This window comes from Oryza glaberrima, chromosome 7 (genome assembly GCF_000147395.1).
Source record: "Oryza glaberrima chromosome 7, OglaRS2, whole genome shotgun sequence".
Classification (NCBI taxonomy): Eukaryota; Viridiplantae; Streptophyta; class Magnoliopsida; order Poales; family Poaceae; genus Oryza; species Oryza glaberrima.
The window spans coordinates 18787827-18808984 of NC_068332.1; the positions used below are offsets into that span (position 1 = coordinate 18787827).

Consider the following 21158-nt stretch of genomic DNA (forward strand, 5'->3'; position numbering starts at 1 on the left):
CACTTGCACACCGTGATGTTTATCTGCAATACTCGTCACGATGATCTGCAGATGAGGCTGAGGCTCATCGAAGGAGGACACCGGCGGCGTTGAGCACTTGATGATGGCTGATGCCAGCTCTAACTGTTTGCAGATAACCAGGACGCATGTAACGTCATGCTAGGAACAACAGAAAACTTAATTGCGTCCAGGAACATTCGACGACATGGTCATAGTAAATACTGTTAGTATTCAGTGCACACCATGTGGTACAGATGTATATCATGTGGTACTACCTAGTTCTGCAGTAACATAGAATCTTTCATTGCTGCCAATCTTTGAGTCAATATTTAGCACAACAATTAGGCTTCAGAAAGAAAGAACAAAAAAAACATTTTCCAGCAACAGCGCAGCAGCCTGATGATTTGACTAATACAACAAAACAAATCACGGCTACAATTCCATTTGCCAACCACCTTCTTAATTTCAAGCCCTTTGACTTGTGTGATCGCCCAAAGTACTTAAGCGAGAGATCGAGAGAGCCCATAACTACGGAGAAAGCTGAGAAAGAAACACGCACTAATCAAACAATCTCTTCTTCTTCTTCTGTTCACAAGCAATCAGAAAAGAAGAGGACACGCCATGTCCCTCCTCGTCGTCTTGTTCTTCTTCTTCCTCTCGCCGCCGCTCGCCGCCGCCGCCGCCTACACGGAGTACTCGTGCAATGGCACCCGGGGCAACTTCACGGAGGGGAGCGCGTTCGGGCTCAACCTGGAGCTCCTCGCGGCGGAGCTCCCCGCCAACGCGTCGTCGTCGCGGTCGCTGTTCGCGTCGGCGGCCGTGGGCGCCGCCGCGGCGCCGGAGGACAGGGTGTTCGGCCTGGCGCTGTGCCGCGGCGACATGAGGGACGCCGCCGCGTGCGCGGGGTGCGTCTCCGGCGCGTTCCAGCGCCTCCGCGCGCTCTGCGGCCGGGACCGCGACGCGACGTACTACCACGACCTGTGCGTGGTGCGCTACTCCGGCGACGACTTCCTGTCGCGGCCGGACGACAACTCGCCAGTGATCAACGCGCTGGACGCGAACGCGTCCACCTACTACGGGTGGGACGGGCGGAACGCGACGACGCGGAGCTTCTTCCTGTCGCTGGTGGGGACGCTGTTCGGGGAGATGGCCATGTACGGGTCGTACAACTCGTCGGCACGGCGGTACGCGAGCGCCGTGATGTACGTGAACCCGCAGCTGCCGACGGTGTACGGGCTGGCGCAGTGCACGCCGGACCTGTCGCCGGCGCAGTGCTGGCACTGCTTCCAGGGGCTCCAGGAGCAGAACCGGCAGTGGTACGACGGCCGGCAGGGCGGCCGGATCCTCGGCGTCCGGTGCAACTTCCGGTACGAGAGCTACCAGTTCTACGCCGGCACGCCGGACGTCAGGATCGGCCTGCAAGACGTCGCACCCTCACCAACCGCAAACAATGGTAACACATGCACGATCATTTCTTCTCCAAATAAATTGCTCAAGATAATTTCTTCTCCAAATAAATTGTTCAAAAGCTATTGTTGGAGCTTAATTACTATTGTTGTAGTCCCTCCATCCTAAAATATAAGCATTTTTAGTATAGTGCCAAGTCAACCATTTTTAACTTTGACTATTCATAGCAACAAAAAATAAAAAACATGAATCATATAAAATTGATGTTACCAGATTTATCAGTAATCAAACTATCATAATATTAACTTTTTTATTTAAAATATTTTATTTTTATAGATATTGTTAGTCAAAGTAGCATTTTGAAAACTATATTGGAGTCCAAAAATCTTATATTTTAGGACAGAGGGAGTACGTTGTTATAAATGTTAAACTTTTGACCATATTGATTGCGTTTTTTTTTTTTGGAATTATTGGAGCTTAGATTGAAGAAAGAGTCCATATCAATTAAAACTTGCTAGTAGTAATTATTAATTTTGATTTTGGGGATGGATTACATTTATATATTATTAATTAGAGAGTTCAAGATTGTTCATCTCATACACATGGTATTAATTTTAATGTCATATTTTATTTAACTCAAATTCTGAATACAATCTACGGCCGTGATAATACAATCCACCTAATCAACAACCAGATCTTCCATCTTAATGTGAGAGCTCTCATAGTGCTCAATTAGTATAATAGAATTGTTACATAAATTTGTTTGAATTGGCAAAGACTAACCATATTATTATTACTATTACTGTCATGTTTGTTTGTGAGCTCACAATGGTCAAATATGTAACCACTTAATGGTGGTGTTTTCTGTCAGTGCATTATCTTTTCTACAAATCAACATTAAAACAATCTCTGTATGATCACTACTAATTTTCTTCTTTATTTATGCAGGAACCAACCACAGGAAGACCTTAGTTATCGTTCTATCCGTGTCAATCACGGTCTTCTGTTTCATGCTGGTCGGCTGCCTCCTACTGATCAAAAAACTACGGAAAGGAGACGGTAACAACACGATGCCACTAACCTCCCTCTCATAATGAACATCATTTTCTCCCTCCATTTCAGCATCACAAAGTGCTTAATCAACCAAAACCACCAAATGTCCAATCCATCATTGATCACAGGGAGGAAGTCGAATCGGCAGCTGGAAGCACATTCCAGGAACAGCTCCAAGACAGAGGAGGCACTGAAGCTGTGGAGGATCGAGGAGAGCAGCACCGATTTCACGCTCTACGACTTCAGCGATCTTGCCGCTGCCACGGACAACTTCTCTGAAGATCACAGGCTCGGCAGAGGCGGATTTGGACCTGTCTACAGGGCAAGTTATCTGAAACTCCTATAATTTTTGTTTTTACAGTCGATTTTTGACCAAAATGTGTGAATGGTTGTCGCTATATATGCTAATAATCTGCGGCATCATTGTTGCTGTCCCTATTGTTTAGCAGTCAATGTTGACGAAATTGCGGATGACTTGGTGATGCTAACATGCATGATTATTATTTGCTTTGTCTGTTCGTGTTTTCAGGGTGAGTTATCTGATGGAGCCGAGATTGCGGTGAAGAGGCTGGCAGCGCAGTCCGGGCAGGGGCTGAAGGAATTCAAGAACGAGATCCAGCTCATTGCCAAGCTGCAGCACACCAACCTCGTCAGGCTCGTTGGCTGCTGTGTTCAGGAGGAGGAGAAGATGCTGGTCTACGAGTACATGCCCAACAGAAGCCTGGACTTCTTCATCTTCGGTATTATTCTCTCTTTTTGTTCAATACAATCTTCGTCCAAAATTATACTTAACAATTTACAATTTAGACATACAGTTGTGTAGATTCATATCTATAAATGCTTATATTTCGGAACGGATGGAGTAGACAGGGGCGGAGCTAAAATTTTCTCAAGCTTAGGACTAAATTAGTGTAATTTTCATATGTTCGTCGAATACTAATATTTGAGATATGAAATTGAGTTCTTTTATGGATTAAAAACTTTTTATCATTTTCATAACTATGCGATTAATTAAAAACAATAACACAAAAGCAAATGCCCTGAATATATAACAGGTAAAAAGGGAAAAGACAATTACTTTTGTTTGTAGTCCACTTGATCAAACAGCGTGTCAAACTGCTGTTAAAAAAAATCAACGTGCCAAATTTTCAAAAGACTATGTTACCGTCGATGTTTTACTCATCTTCCGATTTTCCTAATCCTTTCTATCGTTTTCAAGTACGGTTTAGGAAAGAAAATGCATATTGCCAAATGGTTTCCATATCCAAATGGTTTCCTAATTAAACAACAAGTAAAAAAAAGTGAAATGGATTACTTCTGAACGACTTTGTTACCGTCAACGTTTTACTAATCTTCGATAATGTTTTCACGCATGTAGACCAGGAGCAAGGGCCATTGCTGGACTGGAAGAAACGGCTGCACATAATCGAGGGCGTCGCGCAGGGGCTCCTCTACCTTCACAAGCACTCACGTGTACGCATCATCCACCGCGATCTCAAGGCCAGCAACATACTCCTCGACAAGGACCTCAATCCTAAGATCTCCGACTTCGGCATGGCCAGGATCTTCGGCTCCAACATGACTGAAGCCAACACCAACAGAGTCGTCGGCACCTAGTAAGAAAAAGAATAATTTTAAATTACTTAGCATTTTAATTTTTCTTAAGTTCAAACATTCGTAAATTTAACCATCAATTACTAAAACATTATAAAGTTTAGCATCATAATATTTATGTTTTTATTCACCATGAGATGTAATTTTTATAATATATAATTGACATGTTACTAATTAAACTATATAAACACTTAAAATGACTTTAAATAAACTAAAGTAACAAGTAAATTAAAACGGAGAGAGTACTGGTAATCTGGTATTAAGTTTTAGCATGTCAACTCGCTGGGCAAATTGATTAATAGCCGTGATGTTTTCCTTCAGGTGTTTGTACCTTTATTTTTGGAGGATAAGATCAGGTACCTGCAGTACTGTACTTACTAGCTAGTGGTATTGATTGTTGTTTTGGTGTTCACGTGTGCAGTGGATACATGGCTCCTGAGTACGCATCGGAGGGCATTTTCTCGGTCAAGTCCGACGTGTTCAGCTTCGGCGTGCTGCTGCTGGAGATCGTCAGCGGCAAGAGGAACAGCGGCCACCAGCACTACGGCGAATTCGTCAACCTCCTCGGATACGTACGTTTTTACGTTGTTTTTTCTATCTTAATTTCTTTTTCTCTCTCGCTGAAATAATGGCGTGTTACTATTCTAGTACGACCTTTTTGTGTGTGTGTTCTTAATCAAAATCGTACTTGTCGTCCGTGGATTAATAAATGGGCACGCGGCTTATCCTGTACAATTATCAATTATGTCGAAACGTTTTCACGTCTACACTGTAGCTACGTTTGACTTACGCTAGCTAGCATCATGATTAGTCATCACTAACGAGGATTAATAAATTGGTTGATCAACTTGGCATCTTTTTCAATAACTTTATCGTGCTCTCTACTGTTACAATTATATTCCGATTATATATATTATCATCAGCTGATTCTTCTATAATACTCCCTCCATCTACTTTTGATAGTCATATTTCATCTTGGCACACAGACTAACGATAAGTGATTCTACTTATCATCCATTTAAACATGCTACTAGTCATTCCTCGTGAACAAGCGATTTATTAATATTTACATTTCTCGATGCCCATGTAGCCAATCTTGTGTGGAGGAATAGAGAATCACACATTAAATTCGAGAAATACATTAAGATGATAGGTTGTTGGATTGAAATATGCCTATCAAAAACAGATTTTTCAGATTTGGAAATATGACTATCAAAAATAGATGGAGGGAGTATAATCTGAGCTATTAATTTATGAATTCCATTACTAATAATTAAAAGATGTACTATAAATAAATACTACTATCTATTAGAATATAAAAGATTTATATATTTCAAACATAGAGTTTTTTTTAAAAATATATTATTATTTTTTGTCAGGTGTGGCAGCTGTGGAGAGAAGAGAGAGGGTGCGAGCTGATCGACCCGACGCTGGGCGAGTGCAGCGGCAGCGAGGCGGCGGCCATAATCCGGTGCGTGAAGGTGGCGTTGCTGTGCGTGCAGGACAACGCGACGGACCGGCCGACGATGACGGACGTGGCGGCGATGCTCGGCAGCGACGGCGTCCCCCTGCCGGACCCGCTGCCGCCGCCGCACTACCAGCTGAGGGTCTCCGGCGACGACTACGACGACGGCGGCCGCGGGTCGCCGGCCGGCGGCGGCTTCCGGCCGTCGCGGTGGCGCTTCACCGACTCGTGCAGCACCAACGACGTCACCATCACCACCATCGAGGAAGGGAGATAATAGCGGTCGATCGATCTCACCGGCATTTCGATCATTACGTTTACGCGTTCGCTGGCTGGCCTTCACATGTGGCCAACGCGTCCTTTTCGTGAGACATCTGTGAGTGAGTGTACTCCACTTGTGGTCGATCGAAGTCGAAGATAGGCAGGGCGCAACAGTGGTGGTTTGCATGGTTGCATCACCGTATGGATGTTACGTCGTTGTACAGAGACAACTCGTATATGGGGATGAGTACCTGAGCGGCTGAGCCAACAAAGAGGGTGTTTTTTTTTTTCTTTTGTACAACTTTTGTGTGAAGAGTGTACGACTAAAGCTGGTACGTACAGTGTTTGTTGATGGATGAAAAGAAAGTACAAGGATGGTTGGATGCAAATTGGGGTTTGGGGTGTCGATTGCATGGTTGGTTTCCTTTTGCCACGAACACCCCCATGTTAGGTGTGTGGCGTGCGGCCGACTATTAATCCAAGCCGTGTTAATGCGAAGCGAAACTTGATGATGGTTGACGATTTATTCGCGGGGGGAGCACGTGTGAGCTTGGTAGTTGTCGTTAGCAGAAAATAATGCAGTACAGTACAGACTGATGGAAATCGACGGATTTTCCCCTTTGTAAAAATGAGACAATGTGTGTTTCCCTTTCAAAATAATACACAAGGTCATCCCACCACCACTTCTCATCTGCAGCAGCAGCAGAAGAAACAACAACAATAATAATAAATTCTTTTAGCAGGGCTACCGATAAATATGTGATAACATAACATGGTCCCCGAAAATTTAGGCCACAATTTTTTTTATATTTTAATCCATACTAATGCTTTCTAATATATTTAAAGACCACTCGTTATATTTTTAAAAAGTTTTGCTCTTCCTACTTTACTAAGTTGGCTAAAATGTGTTTATTTTCTTCAGCTTCTTTAAAGTGTTGGATGGTAATCATAGCCACCTCAAAGAACTGTGCTCGTGCCCACAATGTGAACATGCTCACGACACAATTCTATTTAGTGAAAAATATGAGTCTAGCTAAGTCTATTTGCAACTTCGGTACGATCCGTTTATAGACATCATCTCAACAGATAAGTCCTTTCCACAAAATATGTCCTAAACAACCATTTGAAAGATGGTATGAATTTCAACAATTAAATCTCAACCTGGCAATCTAGATTTGTTGTTTGCGGTATATAAACTATAGGCAAAATTTGCTACAGGACATCCAAAAAACGTGTAATTAGCTGGAGGACACCGTAAAAACGTGTATTTGCTGTAGAGCATCGCAAAAAACTGGTAATTGGCTGCTGGACACCTGCATTATTTTATTATTTTTGGAGGAAAAGAAGAGAGAAACAACTGTGTAAATACGGTTCTACCCTTTCATTTTTTTCTTTATTCTTTTCTTTCTCATTCTCTCTCTCTTCTCTCGGTTCTTTCTTCTTGCTTCTCTCTCTATCCCCTTCCTCACCACGCGAGCGTACACCTGAGCGGGAGGCGGCTGGCGCGGGGCGGTGCGGGGCGACGACCGAGCGCAGCAGCGCAAGTGCTGGCGGCGCGGCCGAGGCCACGGCGGCTTGCCGTTGTCCTAGACGAGCGCGTGGTCGCGCACGACGCGAAGAAGGACAGCTCGGCGGCGAGGCGCAAGCCACCGGTGCCGGCCTCCGGGTCCGCCGGGATGACGATGCACGCGAGGCTGCACAGCCCGGACACCGCGGTGAGCTCGACCACCGAGCTGCGCCGGTTGAACCTGCCCATGAGGAGCCACGAGAGGAAAGACGACGGGAGCTCGGCCGCTGTGTTGTACGCCACGCTGTAGAGGTCGAAGCTCAGGCTGCCCACGCTGAGCGGCATCCCGTAGTAGACCACGCCGATGCTAAAGCTGGCCGTCGTGATCGTCGCCAGCCTCTGGAGTGCCCACCACCACTCACATATCGACCGCAGCATGGCTAACATGCCCTCGCCACCGGCCACTCCCCACCTCCACGGCGCACATATCCAACATGGTGAAGCTCGACATTGTAATGCCTTCGCCGCCGTTGAGCGACGCGATCTGCCGCAACGCCTCGATGGCCTCTTGCTTCCGGCCGTGCACCAGCAGCCACCGCGGCGACTCCTAGACGAGGAAGTAGAGCAGGACGGTGTAGCAGAGGGACGGGAGCGACGTTCACATGTACATGGTCCGCCACGACGCCTCGCGGAACGTGTACGCGAGCACCGGGAGTGACATGAACCCGACGGAGAAGAAGACGAACCCGGCAAAGCTTACCGTGTTGCGCCACCACTTCCCGACGAGCTCCATGGATAGGACCATCGCGGATGTGCCCGCCATGGACCTGCCGAACCTGCACATGAACCTCAGGGTGGCGTTCACCCACACGTTCGGTGAGAAGGCCGTGATCACGACGGCGACGGACATGTTCACCAGCGACAGGACGAGCATCTTCCTTCGTCCCAGATGAGTGTCGGCGAGCGTCGTGAGCAGGAAGCTCCCGGCGAGGTTGCCGGCGAAGAACGACGCCGCCGGGAGGGAGATGAGCGCCGGGCCGCCGCCGCCGCCGCACTTGAGCGTCCACTCCGACACAACCAACATCCCGGCCGGGCGGTCCCACTCATGTTGCGGCGCTCCGCCATGAGCGCGACGGCACCGCTCATCGCCGAGTCGAGCACGTAGATGAGCGCCGGCGGCCGGCAGCGCGCGGCGACGCGGCCGAGGTCACGGCGGCGTGGCTGCACGTAGCCCCCTTCCCGATGGCGAACGTGGTCGGCACCGCCGCCACCGCCGCCGCGGATTGCCGCTCTGCCACTTGGCTTGTCTGGGAAGAAGGAGAGAGAGAGGGAGAGGGGACTTCCATGTGGGGCCCACGTTGGGGTCATTTGAGCCAAGGGCAAACTTGTCTTTAATCGTTGTTTCTCTCTCCTTTTCCTCTAAAAATAATAAAATAATGCTGCGGGTGTCCAGCAGCCAATTACCACTTTTTTACGATGCCCTACAGCAAATACACGTTTTTACAGTGTCCTCCAGCTAATTACACATTTTTTGGATGTCCTGTAGCAAATTTTGCCTAAACTATAAGAGTGGTTTCGTAGTCCTTACAAGGGTACCTATAGTTATCATATTTTCTATATCTAAAATTTATTTAGTGTATGAGTAAATTTCACAAAACTACAGATACTATGACCAAACTATCACAAAACTATAGATTTAACTTGGTGTATCATAAAACTACACATTTAACACCAAATTTATCACAAAACTACACATTTAAGATGAAGTGTCACAAAACTACACGTTTAGTAACTAAATTATCATAAAAATATAGGTTTAGAACCAATTTAATCACAAAGTAATAATGTTTATAGCTTCACCATAACAATGGTGCTAGGGATTTAAACTCCAAAAGTTGTAATTTTGTGAAAAGTTCAATATTAAATATGCATTTTTGTGATACTTAACCTAAAATCCGCAGTTTTGTGATAAATTTGGTGCTAAATGTGTAGTTTTGTGATACAACTCCTTAAATCTGTAATTTTGTGATAACTTGGTCAAAATACATGTAGTTTTGTAAAGTTTACTCTTAGTGTATCTCGATACCTTATTTATTAAAAGCTCCAAAATTTACATGAAATTATTTTGGTACAATAAAATTGCTCAAACTGGTCTAAACCCTAACTCTCCTTGGTTCTTTTGTCTCGCCCTGCTGCTGCTGCCCCCTTACATTTCTTCTCCAATGCGGACAGTGGGTGGATCTTGTACTTGCCTATTGGCAATTCTGCATCCCAACAGTTCCGTACTTCCGTAGTCTCAGCTTTTTAGATCAAAGATCAATCACTGAAGTCTCATAGCAAGTTTGATAATATAGCTCACTACTAACTCCAAATCATCTATAGCAAATGTAATAGCTAATTCTTACAATAGTTGCTTACTATACTATTAATATCTAGTCCTACTTGTTATACACACATTACGTCTTATAATCCGTGCTGCAGCTGGCTACAGATCTGTAGCCCGCTGCTTTTCTCTCTCTTCCTTTATCTCTTTAAAATATATTTATAGCTGACTTATAGTCTGCTATTGTACCTGCTCTCGATCAGCTAACAAATTGTGTTGCCTCGGGCCAAGAGAATTCGCTGGCCACATGGCCCATAGGCCATAGTCATCTGCCGCCATCGGCTTGCGCCCTTGCGTAAGCCTTCTGGGCCGAACATGGCCGATCACCCAAGCTAACTCGTATGGGTCATCATTTGGAGCCTTGGAGGTGGCACACATCGCCTCCTTTTCCCTCATCAATTGCCGCGACGCTCCTTCTCCCAGCCAAGGTGAACGGATCCTCTTCCTCCTCGGCCACCTCGCCGGCGTCCGGCGAGAGACCCAACAAGATCGCCGCCTCCGTCTCGATCCTGCGACCGGTGGCGTCCCGATCGCAGGAGAGGCCCTGCCAGTCTGCTGCCATAGGTGGTGGAGATGTGGATCAGTATATGTAAGTTCAGTTCAGGTATGTATGTTTCATCTGGTAATTAATTTGGTTTATTCCCAACAAACTTGCTACCAATTTTACTACAAATAGTGTACAATATGTCGAGTTGTTTACATCTTATAGACCTGCATGTAACGTAGACGAATCAGGTCTCTCCTTTATAACAACCAGAGATCACTACTCCGTACTGTTTTATCAACTTGGTTAGACGCTTGTTGACTGATATAAGTATTCCAATTGATATGATACAGGGCGTTACACTTGTGTGTTTCTAAGTCGACTGATCGCTCACAAAGAAAGGGCACATTCTTATTGATGTATATTTTATTTTCCATGGGAGATGTAGCCACTTTTTCCTTCTAAGAAGAATGTTTAAGGGCCTGTTTAGATCCATTTAGAATTGCAAATGGCAAATGGCAAAAGTTTTGGTGGCAAAAGTTTTAGCATTGCAAAAGTACTAGTTGGTGTTTAGATGCATGCTAAAGTTTTGCCATTCTAGCACTAAAGTGAGAGAGAGAAAGAGAGAGGGAGTGGTCCCTAAACACTTTTTGGCACAATTTGCTACTATGGACTAGCAAATGCTAAAGGCCAAATTGCCAACTTTTGCTACTAGTGTTTAGATCCAAAATGACAAAAAGTGCTACAAAATGGCAAAACTTTTGCCATTTTGGAGGATCTAAACAGGGCACATCCTTTCCCACGTTTGTCAGGTGGAGATATATAAATTAGAGATCAGACAATGAAGGGCCTGTTTAGATCCATTTGGAATGGTAAATGGCAAATGGCAAAAGTTTTGGTATTGCAAAAGTACTAGTTGGTGTTTAGATGCATCCTAAACTTTTTCCATTCTAGTACTAAAGTGAGAGAGAGAAAGAGAGAGGGAGTGGTCCCAAAGCACTTTTTGGCACAACTTGCTACTATGGACTAGCAAATGCTAAATGCCAAATTGCTAAGTTTTACTACTAGTGTTTAGATCCAAAATAACAAAAAGTGCTTCAAAATGACAAAACTTTTGCCATTTTAAAGGATCTAAACAGAGCCAAAGTCACAACATACCCCTGATCGTGGTCGCATGCATTAAGGCATCCATGCATGTATGTTATTTCATTATATTGATATCTCTAATTTCATCTTTTATTGCATTCTAGTGCATGAAGTGGCGCATGCGTGTGACTATCACTATCTTTTCTGATTGGTGTTTAAGAATAATCTATTACTAATATTATGTCACTGAAGAATTTGTTGTGAAAATATATAAAATATATGTTTGTTTTAAGATAGAAATATATGTTTTTATCATTTCTCTCAACCATACAAACATTTTTTCTTTATTTCTTATGCGTCTCTTCGTTGCTCTATATCCCTCTCCCACATATGGAGACACGGAAAGCTCTATAACACCCTCTTTTATCCAATGGCTGAAATTTATTCTCTTGTTTTGTTTGCTTGTTGATCTAACGGCTATTATTTATTAGATGATATGGCTCATTCTTCTTATGTTTTGGGATTCTCTTTTCAAGAGTTAAGATATATGTGTCCATCCATACATCTATCTATCTATACAGACATATACTAATTAGTTACTTCTAAGAAGCTACTACTTTTATTAGAAAGATCTAACCATTAATTTGTTAGATCCTATTGTCGTGAACGTAGATCATGTGTGTAGAGTCCGAATGAAATAAATCATGCAACTAGAAATAGAATGGTGATTCTATTTAAAATAACTTATTTTATAAATATTATCTGTCAAACTAGGATCTTGATGACTATATGAAAATTCAAAAACACTATATTTTAAAACAGAGAGGATAAGTTGTAACTGATGTGAACTCTTGTTTTAATATGAACAGGCTTGAAAGTAAACAACACGTTTAAAATACTATTAAAATATTAATATCTAGCAATAGCATGTGCAACCAAAGGTTACGAATCTTTGTCTATAGGAATAGTATATGTGGAGTATATATGCACATGTTCATCATCGCAAAGATCAAAAGTGATCGAGTTAATAACTAATATAATGTATTGTGAAAGCTCTTTAGTTGGCAGCTGCTGACTAGTCAATGGACAATGGAGGTTTGTAGTCAACGGTCAAAGTCAACACTAGCCCCGCTTATCTATGTATACCTACTGAACTGGAGCAGCCTGTACTACTACTCCGGCTGAATTATCTCTTCTCCGGCGATGACTCTCGCCGCGATCCTCCTCCTCGTCCTCGCCCTGGTCGCGCCGCCGCTTGCCGCCGCCGCCGTCCTCGACGACGGCGGCGGCGGCCACCGCCCGCCGTTCCACATGTGCGGGATGGTGCAGGGGCGGTTCGCTCCCAACAGCTCGTACGAGGCCAACCTGCGGCGTGTCGCCGCCACGCTGCCAGCCATGGTGGCGAACGGATCCTCCTCCTCCTCCTCCGGCGTCGATGTCCTCGTCGGCGAGCGGCCCGACCAGATCTCCGCGTCGGCCTTCTGCGGCGCCAACTCGTCGGCGGCGCCGGAGTACTCCGACTGCGGCGCCTGCGTCGCCAAGGCGCTCCGGTACGCGCGGCGGCTGTGCGGGTATAGCAGGCGCGCCATGGTCGACCTCGGCGCCTGCCGCGTCAGCTACCACGACGTCGGACGCGTGGAGCTGGAGATACAAGCTTCATTAGCCGTTCGCATCTTCGACGAGCGTGAGTGATCTGCTACTGCTAGCTCGATAGATTTAATTATACTGTGATTTTGTTCGCCTTAATTCAGTACTGATTCCAGAATTTCAGATAGACTCTGCTTCATCCGAATCAACATTTTAGTCGTTTTCTTTTCCAGATACTTCATCTTGGTGGAGAATTGTTTTGACCCATGATTTCCCTATGATGGTGGTGTTCCAAGTGATCGGAGTCGCCTGGGTTCTGTTCATGTTCCTCCAGGAATGGCGAGACGGTAGAAGGAGAAGAGCCCAGGCCAATCGGCTGCCATAGGTGGAGGTTCAGTTCAGGTATGTTTCATCTGGTTTTGTTTATTCCCAACAAGAATTCGAAAAGTTCGTTATAATATCATAGAATGTTTCAACTTGGTTGAAATGCAAATATAATGTAGACAAGTTAACCAGAGTTCTTTGAGATCTTGGTCGGATTCTTGACTGATATCCATATTCCATTTGATACAGGGTTTCAACTTCTGTTTGTAGTTCGACCGATCGGCTGACCCTGAACAAGCAAATCCATTTGCGGCAAAAGAAAAGGGCCCATATATTTCCATACAAGATTGTACATTCAGAAATTGATAGGGACTGTTTCCTTGTTCCTCCGATTTATCAAATGGAAAAGGCGATATACTGATACTCCGTATAATGTTGGAGACTGGAGAGTGCGGACTGATAAATATGCAGATACAGAAATCAATGTAGGGCTGTAGGCATCACTTGCGATGTCACCTTGTTATTATTTATTATAGAAAAAGTCCAATATGACTCCCTCAACTGTAGGTTGGATCTGATCTTTATTCCTCAACCGTAAAACCAGGTATAACGACTCCTTCAATTGCTTAGACTGTGTTCGAACCCTCACTCCCTGGCACAGAAAACGGATGAGCGATTAGCACGTGATTAATTAACTATTTGCTTTTTTTTAAAAAATGGATTTATATGATTTTTTGAAGCAACTTTCGTATAGAATTTTTTTTTTGCAAAAAACGCACCGTTTAGTAGTTTGAAAACCATGCGCGCGGAAAATAAGGGAGGAAAGTTGGGAACCGGAGGTAAAGAACGCAGCCTTAAACCAGAATAATTTAACTCCCAGGGTAGTTTGAGAGCAATTTTGGCTAAGGTGGCTCATTGACCCTGGTCAACTGGCTGACTCAGCATGTGGGGTCCATATGCCAACGCATCATCTTCCTCTCTATCTCTCCCCACCCACTCAAGCTCGTCGGCGTCCGACGCAACTAGGCGAGGCTTTCCCATGCCGCTACCCGATCTCACCGTCGCCCTGCGTGGTGGAGGGCAAAGGGCGGGGATCCCCTTTCGCCTACCTCCGCTTCGATGGCATGTTGCTCAGGCAAGAGCGCAAGTATGATGACGCCGTCGAACAAGTAGACTCTGCCATGCCGATGAGGTAGCAGCGGAGGAATGAGCTCGAGATGGAATAGTTTGGCGCAGGAGACTAGAGGTCTATGACAGTTTAGGGCTTGACATCAGTTGGAGGAGCTCTGATACCCAACTAGCCTCCTAGAGCAGATCCAACACAAAATTCTCCACGTACGCCGGTGTCTACTCCTTGTCACAATGTTGTCATCGGCCTCACTTGATCCCCCTCATGATCAAGCAGATATGGAAGGCGGCTTGGAAAAAGAATATGGATAGAGAGAGGTAGTCCACACTGTTGCGTCCCAAGCGAAGGACTACACCGACCATGGGTCCTGCCATTCATTCAACTTCCTGTCACAACGCCTCCCTCACCCTGCATGGCCACAATCACTATGTTGACCTCACCAAATGCTACAGGGCATGGAGGACGCCATCAACCAAGGTGCCACCCCTATTGTCACACCCCAATCCGGCACCGCCGTACAACGGCACCTGACAGGAGCGTGTCGTAGGAATAATGGCGCGAACCGCTTCCTGTGAAACCGCGATCTCAGTACCAGTCCCAGGACATAGTGCTGGTACCCACGGTGACAAATATGAATCATTGCAAATCCTTAAAATAAATAGAGGACTTATTTACCTTAACTTAGATTGTAGCTTAGGACAGCCTGAGAATACAACTGAAGACACAGACGAGGAAACACCAGCAACAGCAGCAGCAGCGGAACCAACGGTCTAACACCCAACACCACAGGCGACGGCTGGGAACCAGGACGAAACCCTATTCTTCAATTCACTTCATCTTCAGCTTCAGGACAGAGGAACTATATATATTTATATAGAGCAAGGGTGAGTACTTTCGTACTCAGCAAGTCACGGGAACTTAGGTGTTTAATGCAAGCTTGGAAGAGAGGCAATGTTGTTTTGCAAATCCTTTGTTTGAAATCATTTTTGAAATCACTAAGTGATTTATTTCTTTTTAAGTTTGGGTCGAAAAGGAGACTTGCGTCTCGATTCGACTTAAGAGAAGCTTTTCAACAACTCAAATGGTAATGTACCGACCCCCCGGGTCAGATTATTACTTATCGACTCCCAGAGCCATTTCACTTGATTAATCGGCTCCCAGAGCCTTTTTCATTTTCTCGGACTCCCAGAGTCCAGCTGCCCAGCAGCACAACAATCCGCTTCCACTCAGGAAGCCTAGTCTATGATGCCCGCAGACATCCCGAATCACACAGATTCGTTTCCGACCACTCAGGTCATCCATCTGCCACTTAGGCTGATTCTGGTAACGATTCCCACACCACAACAACTTTTCACAAAGCACAGGCAATCAAATCTACGCAACGAGAACCACCTCACATCCGCCCATGACCGTGGGCACGGCTGTTCGAACAGTTAGTTAACCTCTGCAGAGGGGTACACTTTACCCACAAGACACGAACTTACTCCAGACACTGGCCGGTGTCAGAGGCTCGCGACAAAGCCTTTCCCAAGCCGACCCAGGGTTACCTCATGCCACATAGAAGGATCAAATCCTCACGTAAGTATAGGCCATTTTAGGCATTCACAAATCAATTCCAACCACCTTGATCGGTAAGTAAGCAAGCTTCTCGTCCTTGCCTTACCAGGAACCTGGTTTGTCCGACCCCGCCCCGGCGTTCCCAACTATTGGCATGCGAGGTTTCCCTGAACCAACTAGTTACTTAGCCAGGGTGTCCCATTCCACCTTGTGGTTGCACTTTGATTATGCTCGATGATTTTCCCACAGGAATCGGTCCTTATATGCGAATACGGGACAACGCCACATAGGCACGGCTCCCGCATCGCGAGTTTTCGTAATTCATTTTATTTTCAAACACACCGACACCACATGTCGGGTTTTCAAGGCTTCACAAACCCATTTCCCAAGTTTTCGACAATCAACGGTGTATGTGGGGTATTTGGTATGCGCGCTCAGAGAGCACGGATACCAAGGGTGGAGCGACAAGGAATCAGGGTAGTACAACCTACAGGAATTACTGCGACTACTGGGTAGGTCCGTCGGTTTGGCATGCAAACCGAGGCCAAGCAAGTTAAACGTGACTGATTCTAATGATGCAAGTTGCAAACAAAATAATAATGACTTTCCAATTATAGGAGCAATTGATCAAAGGGTGACTTGCCTTGCTCAAAGTCTTCACGAAGCTTCACGAATCTTCGAGAAAACCCGTGGTTGACGGAAATCCGGTAACCACAACTATACGCAAACAATTGAAAACCTAGACAAAAGACCAAGAAAAAGACCCTATTTAGACTAAATAATAGTGCCATTAAATAGATCTCAATTTTACGGAATTACTGGAAGTGGAACGGGGTCAATCGGATGAGCGGTTGGGAATATATGGATTTTCGAAGTTTATTGGATTTACTAATCAAAGGAAAAAGGATTTAATAATTTATTAAACCCTTTTTGGAAAGAAATTGAAGGAGGGATGTGATTTAGACTCCCTCGGGCGGCTTGGGCGCTGCCCGAGAGGAGAGGCACGGCTCGGCCGAACTAATGGGCTGGCCGGCCCGGAGAGGCGGCCCAAGGGGCGCGGGGAGAGTGAGGGAGAGAGAGAGGGCCGGTGGGCCGAGTCCACCTTGCGGGGTCCCGAGTGGGGCCCGCTTGTCGGTGGCGCGGCTCACCGTGGGAGCGGTGCATGCGGCGCGCGCTAGTGTTCGGATAGGAGTGGCACGCGGTTTGGTGCACCGGGTGGACCGAAGGGTGGCGGGCCCATGTGCAGCCGTTAGGCTCTCCGTGGACGGAGCGCACGCGAGCGGGGACGAGGCTGGCGGGTTGACTTAGTCTAGCCGACGTGGCGCCTACGTGGCGGTCGCGTCGGATGGCGAGAGGAGGAAGACGAAGGCCGGCTGAGATGGACGGCCGACGGCGGCGCGCGTCGGCGGGGCGGCGCGAGGCACGGCGGGAGGAGGGAATACCACCGGAGCGACAAGCGGATCGAGGAGGAGTGAGCCTACGGGACGGATTAGAAGGGGAAGGGCCGACGACGACGAATCGCGGCGGAGGTCACCGCCGGTGAGGGAAAGAGGAAAACTCGCCGGGAGAGGAGAGGGATCGATTCACGGTGGTGGGAGCATCTCCGGGGTTCAAGGAATCCGTTTCCGGCACCGGATGGGACAGAAGAGCACCGAGGAGAGCCGGCGACGAGCGGCGGCCTCCGGGAGTGGACGGCAATGGCGGCAAGGCCATGCCGGGCGGCGGCGGGGCTCGGGCAGCGTCCACGCCCGTTTGGGAAGGTCTAGGCTAGCAATCGCGCAAGCTAGGGGGGAGAGGAAGAGTGGGGAGGGAGAACGGGGGCTACCGCGTCGGGAGATCGCCGGGAAGAGCGTCCGACGGCACAGGCGGGATCACCTTGGTCTCGGGTCGAGGAAGGGGAGGGAGAGAGGGCGACCGGAGTCCTCTTCGGCTCCGCGCACACGCCGGCTTCCTGGCACACGCGACGGCGGAGGAAGGCGAGGATGGCGGCAGCAAGGCGGCGATGGCACTGCAGCGGTGGAGACTGAAGCAGGAGGGATTGAGAGGAGGGACTCGGCTTTATAGTGGAGGCGAGGTCGGTTCGCGCGGGAGGTCGGTTCAAACCGACCTTGGGGCGGTCAAGGCGGCAGCTGGCGGTCGTGCTCGGAGCTAGCAGCCAAGCGGCGGCAGAGGCGGTCACGGGCGTGACGCCGGCTAAGGAAAAAGGTGAAAGTGGAGGGAAACGAGCTTTGCTCCCTTGCTATTTTGGGAGGAAGGAGGATGTGAGAATGAGAGAGAGGAGCACGAGCTCTGTCTCCTGGTTTTGGAAGGATGCGGCATGGGGGCATCGGAGCCAGGCGATGACAGTGGCGACGTCGGCAAAAGGCGAGCGGGGCCGGGAGGCTGCGCGGCGCAGGCGCGGCAGGGCTGACAGCGGCATCGACCGGCTGGTCGGCCACGCGCGCGCGCGCGGGAAAAAGCGAAGGCGGTGGCGGGTTTGAACGACAAAGAAGCAGCGCGGAGCGCGGGCGAGAGAGAGCGAGAGAAAACGAGAGAGAGAGATCGGGGGAGAGAGAGGCGCTTTCTCTCAGGCAGGGCACGTGCAACGCACGTGAGGAGGGGAGCGGGCTGAGAGGAGATGGGCCGGGGAAGAAGAGTCGGCCCACCGAGCCAGAGGGACGTAAAATAGACTTTCACAGAGAAGGCTGATTTGGAGAGAATTGGAGTTTGGATTTGGATTCAAATTCGATATTCGAACTCGAGGGTTCAGGGAGGAATCAAGGAAGGCTCAAGATAGAGTTTGGTATTTTTCGGAATTGGGAGCGAGCGTTTAGCGAGGATTCAAAGGATGCGACTGAATTTCGAAATTTGATTTGGAGACTTGAATCGGAAGAGGAATTTGAGGTGGAGGATTTTGATTTCGATGAGAGGGAACAACGGGATTTGAAATGAGATCTTGGCACGACATAGACTCGCACACAAAGAACGAAAATTTTCGCAATTAGGATTTTGCCGAATTAGTTTTTAACGTCTCACGAAAAGCGGAGCGTTACACCTATGGCCCTCTTCGCTGTTACCTGGGTGACGACCCCCTCCTCGCGCTACCTATAGGTGTAGCAGGTGTTGCCTCGAGGGGAGAAAGGGGGAGAGAGGAGAGAGTGAATGAGGAAGGAGATGAGTGTAGCCATTTACATGTGGGTCTCATATTTCTTAATTTTTTGATAACTGGGTTATACGTGGACATCATGTCAGCTGAAACCATCCTCACAATAGTTGAGGGAGTCATTTTACACAATTTAAATAGTTGAAGAGATCAATATACCCGCTTTTACGGTTAAAAGATATAAATCAGATCCGACCTATATTTGAGGGACTCAAATGGACTTTTTCCAGTAATCTTTGTGGTCGTCTATTGTAGGCGGAGTTCTATCCTAGCAATCTGGGCCCAGAACAGCCCATCAGAGCATATACTCGTAGCATATGGGCCGTTATTTCTCATTTGGTTGTGGAAAAGTATATCTGAGATCTCTCATCTTGTCACTGAATTACAAAATCGTCCCTGACATCACATGTTGGGGGAAGAGAGGGAGATGGAGAGGGAGAGGGGAAAGGGTATAAAGAAGCTAAGGTTTCACTGACATGTGGGCCCTACGTGGGTTCCACACTAACTCAGTTGCCACGTCGGACAAAACCAGGGTCAACCAGAGTTAATACTGTCTAAGGACTCAGAGTGATCCGGTTTTATAAGTTAAGGGATGCCATATACTCCCTCCATCCATAAAAGTTACACATATTACTTTTGACACTAAGACCAAGGAGAAATTAAGTCACCTTAGATGTTACAAAATCAATGAGTGAATGCAAGCATGCAACCAATGAGTATTTAGATGACTCCTTGGTTCTAATAAAACATTTAATTTATCTCTTCATTTAAGTCTTGAATGTATAAAGACTATAAATAGGAACAACTTATTTGGAAAAACTCAAATGTGAAATAGGTGTAACTTTTGTGGATGGAGGGAGTATCTTGTTTTTGGGTTTAGGGACAATTTTGTAATTCGGTGACAAGATGAGAGACCTCATATATATATTTTCCCTTGCTTGTGGAATGGGTTGAAAGTGTCAATTAGGGCTAGAGGGGGGGGGTGAATAGGCTAATTTAAAAATCAATTAAAAGCGGAAGCAGTAATTTTTGTATATTTCCGAAATTTTCGGATATATCCGAAAATTTTTCGGAGTTAGCACAAATAGCAAAGTAAATCCTAGATCTAGTTGCCTACAACAAGAATATGCTAGCACATACAGCAACTAGACCTATAGCGGCTCAAACAAGCAAAGCTAGTGGAGAGGGAGGAAGTAAAGTCACCAAAGATGAAGCTCACAAGGTTGTTCCCGAAGTTCGAATCCTTGAGGGGATTCTACTCTCCGTTGAGGAGCTCACTAAGAGCCGGGTCTTAGCTAACCCTTTCCTTAAGAGGTTGCACTAAGCACTCCTCCTTCCACTAAGGGTATCTCTTCCCTTTCGGAGGTGAGATCCGACCTTCACAAACTTCTCCCGGCCAACCACAAGTAGATCGGTGGCTCAGGAGCGACACCTAGCCTCCTAGGAGTCCTCAACCTCTAAGAGTAACAAATGAAGCAAAGAACTCCCGGAGATGATGCAAGTGCTCACAAATCTTCACGAAGTCAACAACAAGCACTCACAAAACTCGAATCCACAACTCTCACACACACCAAATCCAAATCGAACACGGGTGAGAGGGGAAACAAGAAAGCAAGGCTCAAAAGTGCTAGAGAGAGAGAGCAAGCCAAGGGCACAAATGATTGAAATGGAACCAGCAGCCCTCACAAGTGAGGGGAGGGGGATATTTATAGCCACAACCCAAATTCTGCCCGTTATGCACAATAATTGAGATTTTCGGATATTCCGAAAGATTTTCGGACATGTCCGAAAATTCCAGCTCAGCACCAACAGCAAAGTCAACGAAGGATTTTTTGGACACTCCGAAAACTTTTCGGACAAGTCCGAAAAAAACAACATCATTCTGGATGTTCTCGGAAAAGTCCGAAAATCACTTTCGGACAAGTCCGAAAATATACAAAAGCGAAATTGACTCTACTGATGATTTTTGGAAAATCCGAAAATCAGTTTCGGACAAGTCCGAAAATATACAGAACCACTTTTGCCTTCGCAGTCATTTTCGGAAAGTCCGAAAATCACTTTCGGACATATCCGAAAATTTCCAGAAGCGAAAATTTGGTTCTGTGTGTTTTCGGAAAGTCCAAAAATGAGTTTCGGAAAACTCCGAAAAAATCCAGAAC

At 46.6% G+C, this 21158-nt stretch overlaps 2 protein-coding genes and 1 pseudogene across 2 annotated transcripts; 2 read left to right on the top strand and 1 right to left on the bottom strand.

The window, feature by feature from the left end:
- Positions 1 to 365: 365 nt before the first annotated feature.
- On the top strand, positions 366 to 6189 carry LOC127780412 (cysteine-rich receptor-like protein kinase 10). Its single transcript, XM_052307322.1, has 7 exons — positions 366 to 1453; positions 2356 to 2466; positions 2589 to 2782; positions 2990 to 3200; positions 3839 to 4076; positions 4496 to 4646; positions 5454 to 6189. The coding sequence occupies exons 1-7, from the start codon at positions 622 to 624 to the stop codon at positions 5814 to 5816; spliced, it is 2100 nt and encodes a 699-aa protein (XP_052163282.1). The 5' UTR covers positions 366 to 621; the 3' UTR covers positions 5817 to 6189.
- A 1076-nt stretch (positions 6190 to 7265) lies between these two features.
- Positions 7266 to 10252, bottom strand: LOC127780281 (organic cation/carnitine transporter 2-like; annotated as a pseudogene).
- A 2197-nt stretch (positions 10253 to 12449) lies between these two features.
- Positions 12450 to 13802, top strand: LOC127780424 (cysteine-rich receptor-like protein kinase 10). Its single transcript, XM_052307333.1, has 3 exons — positions 12450 to 12944; positions 13081 to 13249; positions 13421 to 13802. Exons 1-2 carry the CDS (start codon positions 12464 to 12466, stop codon positions 13230 to 13232), a joined length of 633 nt encoding a protein of 210 aa, XP_052163293.1. The 5' UTR covers positions 12450 to 12463; the 3' UTR covers positions 13233 to 13249; positions 13421 to 13802.
- The last annotated feature ends 7356 nt before the right edge of the window (positions 13803 to 21158 follow it).